The sequence below is a fragment of the Silurus meridionalis genome, chromosome 8, assembly GCF_014805685.1.
Source record: "Silurus meridionalis isolate SWU-2019-XX chromosome 8, ASM1480568v1, whole genome shotgun sequence".
Lineage (NCBI taxonomy): Eukaryota > Metazoa > Chordata > Actinopteri > Siluriformes > Siluridae > Silurus > Silurus meridionalis.
The window spans coordinates 15,458,351-15,479,781 of NC_060891.1; the positions used below are offsets into that span (position 1 = coordinate 15,458,351).

The following is a 21,431-nucleotide window of genomic DNA, read 5'->3' on the forward strand; positions in this document are numbered from 1 at the left end:
ACTCCCCACAGCCAGAAAAGGAGTTCACGTTGAGCTAGGGTGCGCCTCTCTCCCTTACTCACTCACTTTTAACACACACACATACATGCACACGCGCACACACATACGTACACGTGCACACACACACACACACACACACACACATGCCCCTTGCTGCATGAATACTTCATGTGTAAAGAAGCTCTTTTTTTTCCTGTTCCAGACTTCAAACAGATTTACAGTACACACACACACACACACACACACACACACATATATATATATATATATATATATATATATATATATATATATATATATATATATATATATATATATATATATATATATATATATATATATATATATATATATATATGTATGTATGTATGTATGTATGAGTCTGTGTGAGCATAAGGAAAGTAAAGATAAAAAAAAACAGAACAAAAGAGGCAGAGAAAGGAAGAGATTTTAAATGTAAACTGTGCTTCACTCAGACTTTGCTTTGTCAAAGATGTGATCAGCGTGACGGCTGAGATAATGCTATTCATTGCCATGCGCGCCCGCTGAATAGTGCATTGCAGTCAGGTGGATCGTCAGATCGATTTGGAGAAAGAATAAATGCACATAGTAACTGGCCATCTATTAAGAGCATGCCACATGAATGCCCTCAGTTAAAAAGAGAAAGACAAGGAATAGCTTATGAACAGAACACCCATGTGTGCGTAAAGATAGATAGCTCGATATTCCCTTGACTGTGAATTTACTAAGAGAGCATGGTGTATAAAAGCATACTGTCTCCCCTCTGTAGCCTGAATTAAGAGTCTTAGTCAATGTAGCAGCTTTACACACTGCTTTCGTAACCCACTGGCCTACATTATGCACACCAGAGGGTGTATTCTCACTGCCTGCCAGAGAGCACAGGTAGTACAGTCAGAGCACACATAGTGTGAATGCTGATCAGTCATGCTAGAGGCATGGTCAAAAGTCAAACATGCATTTCCTAGCTCATGCCTTAAATTTAGTGTTGCTATACCTGAATACATTTGACACAATATGTAATATAGATATGCAATATAGGTTTCACAAAAAGCATACCCCTAAAAATATACACATTACATTTAATTAAAGAACTATAACTTGAATTACAGTATACAGTGTGAATGCTTATATAACCCTTTAAAGTCTGGCCTACTTTTCAGGTTACAATGTTATTCAAATACTAAATTAAAAATTAAAGTCTACTCAAAGAAAACTATTTTATCATCCAATCTGCTACCTGTTACACTGAGATATAATGTCAGTGGTCAGTGGTGTATAAACACAGAGAAAACAAAAGGATTTATTTGCAAAACGTAACATACTACTGATGTTATAGCTTCATATTTCACATTAAGCCTGAAATGTTATCGAGTTGATCAAATTCAGATTAAGTAAAAAATCAGGGATATCTACTCTACTACACCTAAATAAAAGAGGAAAGACAGCGAAAAAACATGCTCATATATGCTGCTATTAACCGAAAATTGACCACAATATGAATTTTAGTCAATAATTTGTTTACATTTCAGTGTTAATGACCACTAAAATAAAGCTTGAGGCCAAAAAAGAATTTAACTTTACAATTTTGTAATTTATTTTATTTCATAGAACCATTTATTTTAGGCAAAAGCTGAATGGATAAATGGTGCATACCTGTTATACCAGAGCCGAGGAAACATTAGTAACAATCGATCCTGCAATGTTACAAATACTAACGTGTGTATCGCTCACTGTGACAGGGGAGCTGAAGTCATCATTCTCTCGGGCTATACAAGCAATTCAGAGCACCCGTGTGAGCAGCATGTACAAACAGTGCTGGATAAGACAAAGCAATATGTTGCTGTCAAGGGATACAAAAGGTACTTTAAGCTTGTACTAATGACAGGATGGAAGTGATTGGAGGAGCGGCGTTGGCATTGTGGTGTGAGAATCGATGTCTTTGTCATACTCTGTTTATCTGTCTACTCTAGTGAGGACCCAAACCAAGTCGGCTGTTGTCTATAATCTTTCCAGACTCCTTTTCTGGTTTTTGTCCAAATTTGCAACAGGAATTCATCTGGGCCAAGGGAGTCATGGGTATAGACCGTTTAGCTTGTTTGGAAGGCACTCTTACTCAGTGTGGGTCTAATAGGTCCTGTAGCTAATTGCAGTACACTGTAGGCCCCATCCTTGACATTTTGCTTTTTAGTATGTTGGGTTTATTCTTTTTGCTGAGTAGATAACAAAGCTCTTACTACCCAGATCACCCTGCCTGCCCACACGTTATCTACTATTCTAGAACCAGCTTCTTTCCTCAACATTCTACAGGCTATAAATGCTAATACAGAAATGATGAGATATAATATAAAATAGAATCAATCAGCCACGTGCATTGTATAGCCACACATCAGTTGATTATTGATTGACTATTGATGTGTGGCTCTATAACCTGAATGCTGAACACTGGAGCATGACCCAGGGCTTGTATAGATTTGGATTTAGTTTGTGCAAGCCTGATGATATCACCCACTGGACATATCACAGGGCAGTATTGCTGCAGGTAATGGGAAAGAAGATTTAATAATGTCATTAAGACAGTACCAGTAACCTAACAGCCAAGATCCCAAAATATAAACAGTTATTTCAGTTTTGACAGTCATTTAACATTTGTAGAGACATCAGGTACGTGTGCAGTGACCGTCTCAATTTTCTGTTCTGTTGTCACTACAGTATGCTTGCCATGCGAACACATTAGGTATCATGGTAACAAAGCAACTGTTTAAAAAAGGATTACTTCATACAATGGGCACTAAAGGATGATGTCATATTCTGCTGTGCCCAGCTGTTTGGGTTCAACTGAGATTTTGAAACAGGTTTAGGAGGCAGCTACACTCATGCATCACAAAAAAAGGATTTCACTTCACTTAGTTGGTTAATTCCAAAGTAAAGTATTCAATTGTGAGTAATAAATGTTTGTGTCTATTCTCTATCAAGCCACCATGCTTAAGAATAGTCTAAGAATACACTGCATTACACAAATCCTTTTAGCTTTGTCCTAAAGCATGCTCAGTCATGAACTGTATATATATATATATAAAATCATGGGATATTAGTGGAGTAAACAAAGACTCTTTAAATAACCTCTGAACATTTGATGATAGAACAGAATGTGGTGTATTTCCTTCCCATTAACCAAAGTGATGAACAGGACCACAGAGTGTAATGGAGACTGTGAAGGAACCATGGATTTGCTGTTACATACTCCTACTGAGTGTGGGCAAATTGCAAGAACGACGTATGACATCAGCCAGACTGCATATGGTTTTGGCTGTCGCTCTCCACATGACTCCTGCACAACATAGCTCTTGGCACCCGGTGTTCCTGCTCAAACACTTCAGATATGCTGTCCTTCATTACTTCTTCTCAACACAAATCCTCTCTTAGTTTTCTTCTTTTCTGATCTTTTTCTTTTATCTTCTTTTTGCCTCTTTTTCATTCAACAGTGACTGCTTTTCCTCATCTCAGTTTCAGCCCTTTTAGCATTAACAGTCATGTATGGAATTATGAGCCCTTTCTCTCACATAGTCTAAGAGAAATTTGGCTTCAGCTTCGAGGAATCTGTCAGGTGCAGAGCTTAGCATCTGCCTCAGCTGCATCCACTCATCTATATCCATTACATCCATTTTAAGCCAAGAACTACAAAACTGAAGACACAGTATCTAGTGATTTTTGGATTATGCTAATCATTTGGGAGCATACTTTACTTAAAAGCATTGAGGAATGCATTAGTAACACATTTAATTTCAAACTAATCACTTTAGTACAGTACAGAAGGTAGAATCTCCAGTGTTATGTGAGGTATGAATAATCAATATACTGTAGTTAGCCAGTAAAAGAATCAGTAAAAACATTCTGCTGCCCTGCATTTCCGACCTGGCTGGCAACCAAATGTTTGAAGGATTATGAACTTTAACAACCTGAATTCTGGACTCCAGAACTATCTTTGGAACCATATACTGGTAGTCACCATGGTTCTCAAAAATAATATAAGCTAGATACAGTTCACTGGCATACTTCTGTTTACATTAAAATGATCAGCATTGCAGAGATTTAGAAAGTGTCTGGAAGTTATGACATTTGAAGTGAAATATGGGCACAATAGAGACCCACAGTCCTGTTTGTGGAGAGAACGTGTTGCACCCATGATTCAATCCAACTGCAAACAAAATATAAAAAAGCCTAAAATCAAAATACAAGTTAGGTGGATTATGTGACAGAAGGACTGTATTGATATTTAAATCAGCAAAATCCTTGTTTGCAAAAATGAGATGCTAATACAAATTTGAGATTTGTTGATTTAGACACAATATAGCATGCCTTCCAGAATTATAACCACCCTCTGCAACAATTTAAAAATTAAAACACAGTATTGAACCCAACACAAATCAACATGTGTTTTCATATGAATTTGTTTTGACGTTTTCTTTTGGCTAAATAGATAATGCTTTGCTCATTCGGGCAAAAATCAGATCACTCTGGCTAATATCATAATAGATTATGAGATCATCCATTGAAAGTAGCACAAGGCAGTTTGACTGCATTTAATGGGGAGGAAAATGTAATAATCTCATAAAGAGATTATTTCGATTTTTTTAATTATTGTATTATTTATTGTGATCAATTCTAAAGTAGAAAATAATGGCCTAAAACCAAAAACTTCAAAAGCAAGATTTCATGAAGTAACAGTATAGTCTAAGTTATTTAAATAAGTGGTATGATTGTAAACAGGTCCCATTGATTACAGTCTATTAGGAGAATATAAGCTTGACAATTTAATGTGCTGAGGTTGTGGGCTGAGGATCATGGAATTTTATGTTAGTTTGTTCAAGGAGTTGAATACACAAGCTTAATAGTGAAATTTTAGGACCTTGCATATTAACATTGTATAGCTTTTTATGTGACAGTGCACCTTCAATTAAAACCACTGATTTTTAGTAGGACTCATTTCTTCTGATACTGGATAGCAAGCGTATTTTATATGAATGCAAACTGTTGTTTATGCACCAGGAATTCAAAGCATGGTTAAAGGCATGTAGGACAAAGATAAATTATATTTGCACTTTCATATAAAGGGTTGCAATCAGTCATGAAAACAAAATACACATCACCTTAAACCAAAGTCCACATTCTCATGGAAGCAAAGAAGCCTGAACAGTAGTCAAAACAAAAGTAATTTACAGGAAGCATGCAATGTGTATGGGACAGAAAGATGCTGATGAAATAAAGGAAAAATAAAGGAAAATCCCAGCCAAGTATATATTTTATTAATTGTGTCATACAACGTATAATTGTGGCTTCCTCTTTTAGTTAAGATCGGAACAGGAACACAAAATATGAAGAGTGGTTTAATAATCTCTGTGTCACATTCCCAACACCTGTCTGAGAAACCCTCTCCTGCACATTTTTTTTATTGTTGTCTGACACTCCTAAAACCACATATAAAGGGTTGTTATTAAGCTTATTAGTTAAATCAGGTGTGTTGGAAAAAGAGCAAATTCTTAAATTTTGCTCTAAAGGCACTGGTATTTCAGGACCATGGTAGGGAACATGTACTCTGCTCACATTTCCCCCATCTTGGTTAACAATCAACTAGAAGTGGGAGGAGAATAAAATAAGAACTGAATTTGGATGATGAGACAAGACAGAAAAAGAGAAGAATGAAATAGGACCAGCTCAACCCTGCCTTAATGGAGCATTTGGGTGATCAGTCTATCCTCTCTAAGCTCTGAGCTTTGGCTGGGAGCCAATCAGCAGCTGTCAGAGTGAAGGTAAATCATTTTGAACCTAAGAGTGCAACAGTGAAAGATTATGGCTTGGGTAGTGCTGAGCTCAGGCTTTATTCCCCCAGTATGTCTGGGCTAGGACTCCCTAGCCATCTCAAAATAAATGAAGCTATTTGAGACTAAATGGAAAACTTTCTAATTAAATGGAAACAGGGAGAGAAAATCCCCTAGTCCTTAGTGGATTTTAAATGTACTTTTAGCTTTTTAAACCTGTGTGTATGTTAGTGGAGGTAAAAAAAAAAAAAAAAAAAAATAGTCCCTAGTTTGTGTTCAGTAAGTGTTTATACTAAAGGGAACAAATAATAAAATACATGTAAAAAAAAAATTTAATCCACCCTGATTAAAGAGGAGGTTCAGCATTTTCATAGCTTGGTAGACTTGCTTTGGAGTTCATAACTAAGATATGAAGTATACTAACCTGTCTCACTGTTATTACAAAAGCACACTAGACTAATAAAGCCAAAACCATTTTTCCTGACAAAACTAAACATGACCTTTTTAACAATAAATTATGTCTGTATTTAGCAAAGCATTCACTGCCCACATGTAGGTGCCAAACTTTACTTCCTGTGCTAGATGTGTCACTAATAAAACACTTAAACTCAAAGAACATTTTTACCCAACACCCAAACACCGCAATGTCTAGCCTCCTATCTCCCAACAATGCCAGAGGCCAAGTCAAAAGTAGACGACTAGGTCTTTAGTACCAAAAAGGAAGTAGGTAGGAATAGTGGGGGGCTGAGCATTCTCTTCTGTTTGCAGTTTCCTAAATTGCCCTCTCAATGGCATCCCCAAGCACACAGGATGTGCAGCTAATCCCAGGTCTGCAGCTTATGGTTTACACACAGTAGGGAGGACAGAGAACTAGCCGTAAAACATAGTCGGCCTGTTTTTGTTATTTAATGAGTTGCAACGTTATTCCTTAAAACCCTGAAGCCAAGAAAAGACAAGGAATGAAGACACCAGTGTGTTGTGATTATCTTGTTATTCATGAGCACCATAGAGACTATAATGGGTTTCATATGTGAAGGGTGTGTGAAAGAGCATGCTAACGTATGAAAATCTGACAGATCATTAAGACTTTGCTCACTTTCCAGTCAACCCTTTCTTCATTCCCTGTTTAAGGAGATTATCGCCTACTTTCATCTCTCCTCCTACTTGTTTCAGTGCACAACTGCAAGCAGCATGGCAGCTAATGAGCCCTCAGCATCAGGTTTCTCTCACAGATTAGTGACAATGGGGAATTTGGTTGCAGTACAAACACGTGTGGTTGCTGGCACGAAAGAGTCTCACAATTCAATGCAGGACATGCACAATCAAAACTACTGTGCTTCGAGGAGATTTTCACTCCACCTGGTCAGTTTTCCAAAAAGCATAGGAAATGAAGAAAAACAGAATTGGATGATGATAGAAAGAGGCATGTGCAAGACGAAAGAAGAGAAAACAACAGCACTCCTGGTTTAAACCCTCATCTCCACCTCATTAATCACTGTCTGACATGGAGGACACCTTGTGCTTATTTGTTTGCACTCTTTTACTCTCAGGGCTATCACAACATTCAGCCCCAGTGACTGCTGGGAACATTTGTGTGTGATTAATCAAAGTAAATGCTAAAATGGCACGGCTGTGGAGAGAAAGGTGGAGCAGAAAGGACATACTTGAGGAAAAGGACAGGTGTGGAGGGGACAGGCTAAAGAAGAATATACAAGGCAACAAGGAAGCACAACAAAAACAAATATTTGAGTCAAGCAACATCATAAAAAGAATTCACCCAAAGCTCAAAGGAGAAGAATCATCCATATTTTCCTTTTAGTGCACCATCCCAAGAGCAATGAAGCTGTCAATAGTACTTATTATGCAAAAATCACACTGTCATTGGCAGTAAGATGGATGTTGTCCAAGTCTCATAGGGTGATGTCAATTTTTCAAAGACATGGTCCAAAGCACAAAGGATAATTAACCACCTTTTAAATCGGTTGCAGAAACTATAAGAATCACAATTATAATATGGTAGTGGACATGGATACTCATTAATCAATTGTGGCAAACTAAAGATTTAAGAATATACTTCATTTTATATAAGGTAATTTGGAGTAATTAGGCAATTTGAATATAAATCCAGGAACAAGTATTTGGAGAAAGAAATAAAATTAAAGTGAAAAGAGAGACAGAGACAAAGGGAGAGTCATGGGGATTAGTATAGTATAAATGGATTTGAAGGAGGCTCTAGTGCTCCAATTCTTAAACCGATTAAAGCCTATAATCTACTATGCTGCAGACAATCTGCATGTAGAATAAAAAAAATCTTAAAAACAAGCATACAACATTAACTTACTCGGTCCCTCATTGCTTAAGAGACATTTTAGTCTTTTACTAAAACATACCTAGATCCAAATACTCCCAGAACTGAACTAGGTCAAAAGGAATGAGTTGACCTATTGGGTTTTCAAATAGTTCTTAATATTTTGTAATGCTTGTCCCTTCAGAAAACTGCAAATGAATGTATTTGTTAGAAGTGACACACGGCTGCTTTAAACTGATTAGTCAAACAGATGTACATTCACATCTATCTATTTCAGGTTTCTTTTGAATTGCAATTTTTGAGTCAGAAAGGGTACTGAAAAATGTTTTATTGGCCATTTCGAGTAAAATATGACCAAATATAACGAAATAACAAGGGATAACGAACACTGAACTGTAATATTATCACAGAGTTGAGAAATCAACTACAGCATGAGTCAAACATAGAATATTTATACAATAATTGAGATACACTGGAGAAAAGGATTAAACTGCCACCCTTGATTTCTTCGAAATGTAGAAGACAAAAAATATATCATTGAAAAGCAATCATGAATTGAAAAAAATATATCCTTTCTCCACTTAAAATTTGTTCTACGAACCAGGCAAGTAAAAACCCTCTAAGAGAATAATTGCCCCAATATATAAAGGTCATTTTAATTTGAGATAGAAATGTCTTCTCCTGATTATCATTAAGTGTCAATTAACATGCAATATCGAAATGAGATTTAAAGCTCAACCACTTGAGGAACTAGATCATAATTATTCTAGAATCAGTTATCCATATATTGCAATGTGAATGCATCAGGGATAAATTCAAACAAGAAAATATTTTGTAGACCAACTGTAGCCTTGTGGATCTCCAGATCTCTGCTGAGATGTTGATTAATAAACACAGATGACAATGTATTTCCATACAACTAAAATGGTGATCAAGTTGTGAGAACAACTTCTCAGCACCTGAAAACCTACAAACACAGTTGTCCCTCTCCTAGCAGGAGGCCAGCATCAGGCCACAGGGGAACTTCCTGAAAGATTGATTTGACAGCATTTCTTCTCTCTATATTTTATGGTGTGGAAAAGAGAATACTGGGCATTGCTGTAATAGCGCAGTCATGATTCAGCAGATTTTCACTGGCTGCAGGGCTTGCAAATGACCGGTCCTCTTCCTCTTGGGACTATGGCTAGACTTCCTGACACTGCATCTTTTGTGTGTAGTGATGTAGCTCTGTATGCTGTCAGAGACCTCGGTTGCTTCTATCTCTCTTCCAGTTTATATTGAAAAACGATTCAAGAGGGATGGTTCTTGAATCTGTGACCATTCATCTCATTTAGGTCTGTAAGCCTATTCTCCTTAACTAAACCATATCATTTCCCCAAGGTGCACAGGGTCAAAACAGTACACATGTGAGATGGTCTTCAGTATTCCAATGATGGGCAACCACAATAAAAATGAAACTATAACCATGTCCTCCACTTAAACCAAATCCCCAGTACATAATTTTAGCCCTGATTTCTAAATCAGTTCTGTGTTACTTCTAGTCTGTGGGTAAATAGTAATTCTCCAATATCTTCAAGCAGGTTTGATTTTTGCCGCAATGTAGTGTGAACCCGCAGCAAAAAATACAGCAACGAAAGCTGCCAATGAGAGCCTGAAAAGAAATAAAATTAATCTGCTCTCATGCAACATAGATCCGGTTAATCATCTATCTAATTGCATGGGCGAGGGTGAACTGTAAGCACGATAACTGCTTCTAGAAGAAATTATATGGCATGGCATATTAAACTTATAGGAACAGCGAAAATAAAAATAAATACCATATTTCTCGCAGTGCACGGTATAAATACATTACATTGTTTTTACACTATGCCAGCAGTTCTCTGTGCAGAACAGACAATGCTGTGTGCCTATAACGGCTTTCTTTTACCCTTGATTCTGTAGAAAATAGTGACAGCCACACGTTAGAGATCTCTGGCATTTACTTCGTAAAGCTGGGTTTTGGGGATCAGGCATGCTTCAGCAGATCACCTCTCTGGGTGAAAGACTGCATCCTGTATGCTTCTTTCTGCAAGCAACTATGTGCTTGCTGCAACACCTACTAACTACCAAGCGATTAAAGTCATGTAGTGTGAAATGGTCAGCAATTCAGAGTTGTGCTGTGTGAGTGCGCACTCATCTTTAGTGTCTGTAGTTTATTCCGTTGTCCCTATAAAAGCGCAGCCCTTACTTGATCTGATCCAATGCAAAATAAAACAAATGTGTGTAAACTCTTGTTCTATTGCGTTTTTTTAGAGTTCCCCTTAAAGATGACAATCACCCCAGTGTGACCTGTTTGATCATAATACGGGCTATTAACATACCTTTGTAGGTGGGGAGAAATGATGCAAATTGAAAGGACTAAAGAAACCAGGCTTTATGCTGCATGATTGTTCATCTCAACCAGGACTCAGAACAAGTAGCCACAGAATTTACACAATTGCAAGCCAGTATCACTGATGAATCAGATACACCAAATATGGTGGATAAGTGGCTTGTGGTTAGTGATTCATCTGGACACATCAGTACTCCCCTTCACAATCCCCAAGGACAGGAAATGGACTAGGCTAGGCACATCCCTGGGGCTCAGAATGATAGATCAATCAACACCTCCACCACCATCCACCCCAGGACTCAAATCTACACAGCAAACAGCCTACTGCAAGCCCTTCACACCTGGGCTTATCTTGCAGAGTACATCCCTCCCTCCACACCACTCAGCCCCAGCTGCTCCTGCTTATACTCCATGGCCATTACAGATACACACAAACACACACACACATGATTACAACTTGGGACCACCAGCTGGTCTTCCACCTTCAAAGTAAACACTAGGTAAAGACAACAAAGCAGGAAAACTGCACTCACAGCAATCTGCTGTTGTCCTGATCACAGTTCAAACCCTACAGGAAATAAACCATTGTTTTTTAAATAACAGATGTCCGAGAAAGAAAAATGAAACAAAGACATGCAACGACCACTTCTTTTTAAATTAAGATCAGATAAGACTACTTTGCTGACAATAACATAAACAAAATTCAGCATATTAGTTCGTGGGTAAAATGTTTTATAAGTCATACAAGCACACATCAAAACTGTGGTGAAATAACTTACTGCAGTTTCATGGTGGTGCTGCAGCTTGTGTCCTCAGTCTCTGCTATACAATTGGGAGAGGCTAGCCTGCCTACCATGGCTACTTGCGAATTGTCTACTGATAAATGTGTCTTCCCCAGAGCAGAAAACCCAGCTGTGTGTGTGTGTCCTCAGTCCTGGACATCACCCATCCTGCACTGCTGTCAGTCCATGCACCGATGCTGTTTCTCTCTGTCCCCGTAGTGTGTTGAACACCAGGCTCCAGCTCTGTTCCGGGCCAGACGCCACTCAACGTTAATCTGTTTTGCCAATTAGTCTCTGATGGGAATTATTGTAATGACATAAATTCTACCAAACCAACACCCAAACTGCCCCTCTACTAACTCTTCACCTGTGCTCTATACTGTCCTTTCCCTCTTTGCTTCCCAATGCTCAATGGAACTGCTCCTCTCTCTCAATTACTTACACTCATACTGTCTCTCTTTCATTCTATAAATCCTCTTCTCTGATGTATAAAGCCGATGTTATCAGCTTAACTGACTTCTGTCTGAGTGTGTGCGGGCATGTGAGCTAAGTGAGAGTGAACTCTGAACTCTCTCCCAGTCTTTTGCTTGTTCCTCCACTTTTCCAAAACCATCCCCCAATCACACTCTTTCCATCCCACCCCCATTTTAGCCAGAAGAAGGCCACGACCACCCATTAGCATAAACACAGGCAGCATGAATGTGAGAGGGGATGGTTTACAGTACCTAGCATGCATTACACATGCCATTATCTATGACATTCTAAAGCAGCAATAGGAAGCTAATCAGCTTAACAATGCGATTAAAGAGATGCATTCGTGTACGTAATTGATTTTAAATGGGCCACCCTAAGGACATTTGCAAATTACGGGCAATACTAGTTATCCATGGGTAACCAGACTAATGTAGAATAGTAGATCATAATCATTAAGTAAATGTTAAATATCTGCTGAGAAAAACTCAATCAAGCACTAATAAAAGTGCACATTTTTCAGTAAGCACTTGTGTGTAAAATCCTGATATACTGTAACTTAAATTGAAAAGGAGCAAAGTTTAATTAGGCAAAAGCAAAATATGTATCATGTGATTTTCTAAAAATCAAACAAAACAGTCTATATCAAGTGTCAAGCTATGGCTTTCTTTACAGCAAAAATTCTGCGTTGCTGATTTAGAGCAAATGTCTTGTTGTTTCTTACATTCACCGCAGTCATGTTCGTTCGACACATGCCATCAACTTACCTTTGTATGTACTTGCCAAAAACTCTTTGTTACTATAGTTACTCCCTAGGGCCTAGGCCACAAAGCATTCTGTCAGCCACAAAGGCCAGGCTGTGTCTGGGACCAGTCTGGACTGTTATGGGATAATTATGGTGGAATTTCTACTCCAATCATAGTCATTATCACCTAGGCTCACCTGGACAAGCAGCTGGCCAAAGCACGATCAGTTCCTCATGTGATCTGCAGCCAAATAGCTAACTTTCAGGCATGCATGGAAACTAGGATTGTAACATAATGCTAGTATCTGCACCAGTTAAATGCTCCACATTTGCATATGTATTTGTATTAAAAATGAATGTGGCCTAAAACTCAAGTTGTTGTTGTTTTAAATAATTATGAATCCCACCAAATATGAACAAGAGATCAGTAGATCAGTAGAAAATCTTAAGGTAGAAATTCCATCACTGGCAGAATGGTCACTCCAGTTTCTAACTAGACATACGATCCACCTTGCACTGTTTTTCTTTATAGCCCCACACAATATGGTCTATCAAATTTAATTGGTCCTTTTTCCTAAAATAATAACAAACTAGTAACCTTATTTAAACCACCCTGACCGAAAAGGACAATTACTAATGACTGTTTTATTTTTTAAATATTACTTTTTTTGTAAATCTAAAAACTTTTATATCATGGGAATTTTTTGTTATCCTTGGGATCCCAGAATGAATACACACCTGTAGTCCTAACCAAATGCCCTGTGAACTGAGCTTTCTAGAAAAAAATACAAATACAATACCTCCTGTTAGTACCCGTATCTATTTAGAACGCACAACCATTTCAGTGTAAATAATGTGTTTGTGTTTGGTTACATCCCTTAACTCTCTTAAACAATGTACATGCTTCCAGTTTTAAGTTATAACTTTTCAAACCTATTGCATAGCCTGCTCTTAAACCCCTTTTACATGTATGCATGCGTACAGAAAAAAAAATGATTCAACACTGTTTTCTCAAGCTGTCCATCATGTGCTCTCTGCTTTCCACTTCCAACCTGACAGCGCCTTTGTTCTCCCAGTCTAGTGCTCTCTCCTTCTCATCCATTTAAAAACCAATGGAGCATGGGCTGATTCTGAACAGCATTATATTCTATCAATAAATTCTTGCCTGGTTCACATCTACTATGAGCCCCTAGCTCAGAGTGCTGCACTGTAACTGAGCCCTGCATGAATCTAGAGCATGTCTTACCCATCTGTCTGTCTTCATTATGGCAGCTGTAGAGAATGTCAATATACTAATAATATGCTTTGTCAAACAGGGGCATTTCGTAATACCAAGAGCTTGAAAAGCCATCTATCACTCTTGCGTTCAATATCGCCTCCAACCTCAGCAGTCTCTGTCTTATCTAATTTCTTAATCTATCCATTTCAAATTAGTCAAAAGCATTTCCAAGGCTAAATTAACAGGTTAAAAGTATGATGAACAAAAATATTGTGGTACCATAGATTCTCCATTTAACACAGAATGTTTTTTTTTTTTTTTACTAATACAATAAATCTGGCAACATTTGGTTTTGATATGTTTTGCCTTACATTTGTTAATTGCTTGTCATTTATTGTAGGAACATCAACAGTAATATTACCTTGCCCAGTTCAAACATTGTTTGAGCAGGTGGTTTAAGACCACTGCAGATATTTAAGCTTATAGCCTAACCCTTTAAGAACCTGTTGAGTATCGTAGGAAATTATGTGCACTCTATACCAGTAGGCTTCGTATTAAATTCAATAAACATTCAAGATTAGTTATGCATGCTGAGTCACTAATGAATGGCAGACAAATAGTTCATGCTGAGAAAAACTGACAAGAGCAAAGTAGCAAAAGTGAGAAGGTAAGAGTAAAAAAGCAGACGTCTTTCTCTCCTCCTCGCCCCTCTAATTGCAGCCTAATTAACATTTCATTTACAAGAACGTGCCGCCAATACAGCAAGGCTGCTTCTTGTTGTACAAGTGGGAAAGAAACAGACATACACTAGGTGAATGGAGATGAGCTAGACTTCCTAACTCTCTTCCATTAACATTATATTTTAGAAAATAAATAAAAAAAAAATTATTCCCAAAGAGCAGGTGTATACATATTGGCTGCATTTACTGTAATTCACAAAATTCCTGGGTGACTCAGGTTTATTTAACAGCCAGGAAACACGAAGAGAACATGTCCATAAAGAACCTTTGAATGGATAATGGGTCTAGTTTTCTTAAGGCATTCTACATGAAATTGAAACAAGGAGCATTAAACCCTCTGCTGTAAGGGGGTATCTAAAGGAGTCCTTAGGTTTGAGAATTTTAAAAATAAACAATAATTACTAATACATGCCTGCATCCGTTCTTCACACTGTATCAAATAAGTGGCTGTTATGATTAATGGTAGCATAGTCATTGTGTTTGAGCATTTTTGTTTCCTAGACTTCCATTTGATGAGTGCTTGGGGTTCTTAAGGTAATAAGTAAGTACACTGCCAAGAAAAACACTAGAAATTCTTGGCGAAAGCTAATATTTGTAATGTAATGAAAGGTTGCAGCCATCATCCTTTCCCATTTCTCCTCTCGTCTCCCTTGGACATGTGGATAAAAGGGAAAAAACAAGTCTATTTTCCCCTCCCAGGCTTTTCTTTTAGGGACAAACGAGGCCTCCCTGCCTATCCGCTTGTTTAAAATTATGTCCAAAGAAAACACGGATGTGCTTATAGATCAGGCTGCAAAAATTAACCCTGTCTCATTCTGAGGTCTTCTATCTCTCTGTTTGCTGCATGACCTGGAAATATTTTTACAGGTGGCACTGCACATTGTTGCAGCTTCACATGCCATTACAGTTTGGTATGTAAGGAGCTACAAATCCATTTTCAATGCTTTTCATATATTTCATCCATCAATGTCCACAATGGACAGCATAGAACCAATTTTTCACTCACACACAGGCCTGAGGTAACATTTCATTGTAAAGTGTTAAAAGATGCATTTTCAGTTTAATAAAAATGTTAATACATTACTCTGCTCTTACCTGATGAAGAAGGATGTGGAGGTAGGCTGGGTAGAGGACAGCGTTACAGCTGGATCAAATTGGACTGGACTTTTCTGTCGTGTAGGGTTAATGGAGACAGAACTGGCAGCCGTGTCAGAGAGTGGAGCAGTCTGATCAGGCTCAGCCACAGGACCATGTGTCTGCAAGGAACAGGAAAAAATTAGATGATGGCTGCTCAAGATTTCAGTGAACCACATAAACACATGTCATGTATGGACAATGATTATAATGTTATACATTAATGTAGAAGAAAGTAGATCAAATTCTCAATAATGCGAGGGAAAACTGAAAACAATCTCCATGTATTACTAGCAAGTAAGTTAGAAATTATGAGATACAGAAGAAGAATAAAAATATCCCAGTTGGAAAGGCACCCAAATGGGTCACAAAAGATATACAGGATGAGAACAAAGTGTTTTCTCCTAGACCAGATGTGGTGAGGGCACCCTGATGTTGCTCTTCACCCCTGAAGAGGCTCTGAGTGCCTGTGCTGAATGTCATCAAAACAAGGTGGACTACACAAGCAGCCAAAGATCTGTCTGTGATACCAGTTGACGTTTATTATGGAGACATGTGTATCTTTACAATACTTACTGGCAAACTATCAGTGGCAGTAAAACCTTATCTTACAGTATAATAGTGTCTGTTCTCCAAGTTTAGATATTCTTGTTTTTTTCAAAGTATGAATTTAAAACCTGCTTCTCAAACTATTCAGAATTTAAGTGAATCCTTTTAGTTGGTATCCCTTTGAAATTACATTAAGGCTCTGTCATTAATTAAATTTTCAATCCATTTTAAATGTTTTTTAGCAGCATTAACCATAGAACATCATTCCTGAGAACGGGTTAGGTCTTGCCCAAGGGTATACCTTATTTTTATACATAGAAAATACTACATTTAGTGATGTCTACAGAGTAAAATCCATAGAAAATTCTGGCATTTTAATAATTGGTGAAGCAACCTAACCTTACTTCAGGCTTGTAAAATAGCTTTATTTAGCCAGGCTCCTTCTTTGTATGCTAACTGAGTTAGTATGTAAGCAGAAGAAGGTTGTGATCAATATCAACTGCCAAAAGCTTGTTTTGTATGTAAGCTGCTGGGCCATTTCCCAGACTCTGCCAAGACTTAATCACTTTGAGCAGCTGACATCTTTTAACTTAAACAAGGCCTACCATTTTAAGATATGTTTTATCAGTGCATTCCAGTCACTTTCTCCATGTTTACTGTGGATTAACAGTCTGGCAACTAAAATAACATAATTTATGTTCTTTTTATAAAGCATATGGCCTCCAGTGCATGCCAGCATATCCTGTCAGTGAGACTATTTATATAAATACAATGACATATGAGCTCCAGAAAACTTGCAATGCTTATATACAGGAAGGTGGGTATTGCAGTAAACTTCCCCGCACTCAACACCGAAATACATATTCACTAGGACTATAAGGCAGGATTAGACGAAAATGTAATTTTTTATTCTGGTGTGTGTGAAAATTAGTTAACTTGATACTATTGTGTTCAATGTATAGAATAACTGCGTAACAAGAAAAGTTGTGCAACAGTGCTATTGGGCATATACCTATGTTCAAATATCTTTGGAAAATGAAAGGAACACCATGATACACCCACAACATGATAAACATGACAAGGAGGGAGATCATGGCACACAACATTCCAGTTTCACATTCGCTCTGAAATAAAAACAGCTTCACACTTGTGCATGTGTGACTATTTGTGCAGCACATAAAGCCCTTAACACAGATAAGGCCAGAGCAAAACCAGGCCCCCTATCAACAGGATAAATGCTTTATGGGGCCATGCAGACCTGTCTAAGAATAACTATGCATGCTTGCACATATGCATGCACACACACACACACACACACAGTCAGATTGCTGTCAGAAAACCCCAATGGTTTGACAGGCATGGGGTTTGAGCGCTTATGTCTACCTCATGAGTGACAGACAAAAAAGAGGGCTAAGCATGCTGTAGCCCAACGGTAAGATCATTAGGTTAAGCTTTCACATGGTGTCCATATCACCTCAAGACCTACAAGAGGCAACACATAATAATATGCTCATCTGAGGAGTCAAATCAACCATTCATACATTCCTTGTTCAGGTTCCCCTTTCCTTCTCTCCCTATCAATCCCCTTTTTTTGTGTCAGCACGTTTGAGGATATCTCTCTGCAGATGCTCCCTAATGAATCCTGATCCTGAGCTCCCAATCAGCAGGGGGGTTTACTCCAGCTCATATATAATCCACCTAGTCAATCATAGCCAGTGTCTAATAATTTAATTTTGCTGCTGAGCAAACAATAAGGTCAAAAGATAAATGAGGACATTGTACAGAATTGGGAATAGAAGTTTCTATCATGTTTGTTTCCAAGTCAGCTAATGTGAATAGAGAAAACCAGGTACATGGTCAAAATGTTAAAAAAAATTATTTTCACAGTTGCCCTTTGAACAACTCCAGGAGGGACATTATGCCTCCAAAAGGAAACAGATGATAGGGAGGTTAATATGTGAATGTCACCAGACAATGTCCTGAGCTGACCTTAATAGACCACAACATCGCTTCACCCAAACAGAACATAGTGGAAGTGTTTTTAAAATATTGTAACTCCCACTGCGGCAGATTATTGAATTTGTGAATACAGATTGTGGGCTTGTAATATAACAGATTTAGCTCTAAACATTGCTCTATTTTTTTGACGAACCATTCGCCTATTTTAGTGGCAGCAATCTTACAATTATTAATAATGATCATAATCATTTATATTCTCACATAATCTTTAAAATGTATTCATTTTTAATTATATTGAAAAAAACATTTTTCTAAACATTAATTAAAAATCTTTTTTTTTATAGACATAGGTAATTTCATTGTTTTGCTTGTTAAATACAAATGTATGTAAAGTTAAATACATGAAAAACATTTAAAATGTTGCACAATAACAGTAACATACTCCTGCCCTATTTAGCTTCCAAATAAAGTTATTATTACTCCAAGTGATTAAAAATGGGAAAGCAACAAGCACTGATAAAGGTCCACTGGGTTAAAATTCATACTGCCCCATGCTTGTGGGAAGTAGAGAATACTGTTCATGACAGTGTGGCCAGATTGAGCTAGTTTTAAATATATTACAGACACCAGTAAGTTGTTTTAATAGGAAAATATTTAATAAGAATTTAATCTAATATTTTCACAAAAAGGCAGATAGCCCTGACGGTGTACAGGTGCATCTCAATAAATTAGCATATCATTAAAAAGTTGATATATTTTAGTAATTCAGTACAAAAAGTGAAATTCGTATATTATATAGATTCAACACACACAGAGTGATATATTTCAAGTGTTAATTTCTTTTCATTTTGATGATTTTGGCTCACATTTAACAAAACTCTCCAATCCAAAAATGTAAATACTTAAAAAGACCAATTAAAAAACCTTTTTTGTAAATTGTTGGCCTTCTGGAAAGTATGTTCATTTAATGTATATGTACTCGAAACTTGATAGGGGCTCCTTTTGCTTTAATTACTGCCTCAATTCGGCGTAGCATGGAGGTGATTAGTCTGTGGCACTGCTGAGGTTGTATGGAAGCCCAGGTTTCTTTGATGGTGGCCATCAGCTCATTTGCATTTTTTGGTCTCTTCTTACTAATTTTCCTCTTGACAGATTCTGTATGAGGTTAAGGTCTGGTGAGTTTGCTGACCAGTCAAGTACACCAACACCATGGTTATTTAACCAATCTTTGGTGCTTTTGGCAGTGTGGGAAAGTGGCAAATCCTGCTAGAAAATGAAATCAGCATTTGAAGCACTGACTCCAGCTGCAGTCCACTCTTTGTGACTCTCCCCCAAATTCTTGAATGGGCTTCATTTCACCTTTTTAATCCACATTTTTCCTTCCATTAAACTTTTCATTAATACGCTTGGATACAGCACCCTGTGAACAGCAGCTTCTTTAGCGATGACCTTTTGTGTCTTACCCTCCATGTGCAGGGTGTCAATAATTATCTTCTGGACAACTGTCAAGTCAGCAGTCTTTCCCCATGATTGTGTAGCCTGAACCAGACTGAGACACCATTTAAAGACTCAGGAAACCTTTGCATGTGTTTTGAGTTAATTAGCTGATTAGAGTGTGATATCACAAGTCTCCAATTTTGAAAATTTTCACATTATTTAAATTTTTTCAGATACTAAATTTCGGGTTTTTATTAGCTGTAAGCCATAATCATAAAAATTTAAAGAAATAAACACTTGAAATATATCAGTCTGTGGGTGATGAATCTATTTACTAAAATAAATCAACGTTTTATAATGATATTCTAATTTATTGAGATGAACCTGTATCTATATATAACTTATTGTAAGATACATTGCAAGATTAGAAAAGGAAGTGAGGGGTTGGATTGTTTAATTTTTGTCCACCAGTATTGCAAGTAAAATACTTGTTTCCCCATACAAATGCTAAGATAATAACTCTCTTTTTTTTATGTATAATCATTAATGCTTGTTTGTGTTTTTTGTGTCTTTTCAAATTTTAACGAAACTTCTTAACCCTGATTATTGTATCAGATCCAATACTGTTAAAAAAGGTATTAAAACTGCTTAAAACTGGGTTAATCCAAAAAGTTACTTGACATTATTTTATATTACAAGTGTGATAGCCTGTCACTTAATTTCTTTGAGGGTACTCTTGATGTCATTCTGCCCCACCAAGATCTATAACTATGAGCCTTAGCTGATAATTATTACAGAAATATTACTGGTATGCATGTCACTCATTCAGAAATGAAATGCAGAAATGCAAACAGGTTCCTCCAGAAGCCAATTAAATGCATGATGCCTTTTACACACATCTTACTTCAGAGGCATTATGGTCCTAGCTGTTGTCTTTGTGCTTTGAGATTAACTTTTTTCTCCATCTCTTCTTCTTCATTGCAAAAAGTAGCTCCTTTGCAGGTGGCCCATTACCAGGGTGAGCAGGACAAAGCCCTGAGGCAATGTAAAACCAGTAGCATCTCTAAAGACCCGTTGTCAGGGCTGGTCCATCTCCAAGACTTTATATGTCATTCCTTTCTTACAGAAATCATGATACCTTACTAACAAATTAAAGCACATACCTCTTGTCTGTGCTGACTCCACACAACCCCCAACCTCCCATACCCAACCCACACACACCATGGTTTTTGTCATTCTGCTGAGATGTCGATGTAATGAAAGAAAGGAAGGCTTTCCAAATCACAGCAGGCATATTTCAGCATGGTGGAGAGAGGCATGCGTTCTTAGCCCTGAGGGGATGCCATTCTCCATGGTTAGGATGTGTGTGTGTGTCTGTGTCTGTGTCTGTGTGTCTGTGTCTAGGCATACATATGCCTGACTGTGTGTTTTGCTGCTGAACACCACTAGGCATTCAGCTTCACACTCCCAGCAGCATTGCAGGCTTTTCCACTCGTGCTGTGACAGTATTCCATCACCGCGGGTTTTTTCGACTTAAAGCTTTTTATGCCTTTTGAATGTGAAGCACACACGCTGGCTGCTAAAAGCCTCAACAGTTGTGGGCGTACGGGAAAACAAAAGCACTTGTTGACATTAGAGCGATGAGGGAAATGAGGCAGCGGTCATACTTTTAACCTCAGCATTCATCACTGAATGTAACTCCATCCAGGAACAAAGGAGGAACGTTTTGGAGACAGTGGCTTTAAAAGCAATGGTAGACACAAACAAGCAAAGCAGTGAATTGAATTCAGAGCAATTAATAACACTCATAAAAAGTAACAATTACAGCTGGAATTTGCTGAGGCTATAACTCAGTGTGTCCATTTGTTGATTTAACCCA

General features: G+C 37.6%; 1 protein-coding gene across 4 annotated transcripts in view; it reads right to left on the minus strand.

The window, feature by feature from the left end:
* Nucleotides 1-21,431, minus strand: part of kif26ab (kinesin family member 26Ab) — a 73,297-nt gene that overhangs the window by 21,993 nt on the left and 29,873 nt on the right. For all 4 annotated transcript variants that reach the window (XM_046855711.1, XM_046855713.1, XM_046855712.1 and 1 more), the window contains exon 4: nucleotides 15,569-15,729. In XM_046855711.1, coding sequence (XP_046711667.1) covers nucleotides 15,569-15,729 — 161 coding nt within the window. The remainder of the gene's footprint in view (nucleotides 1-15,568; nucleotides 15,730-21,431) is intronic.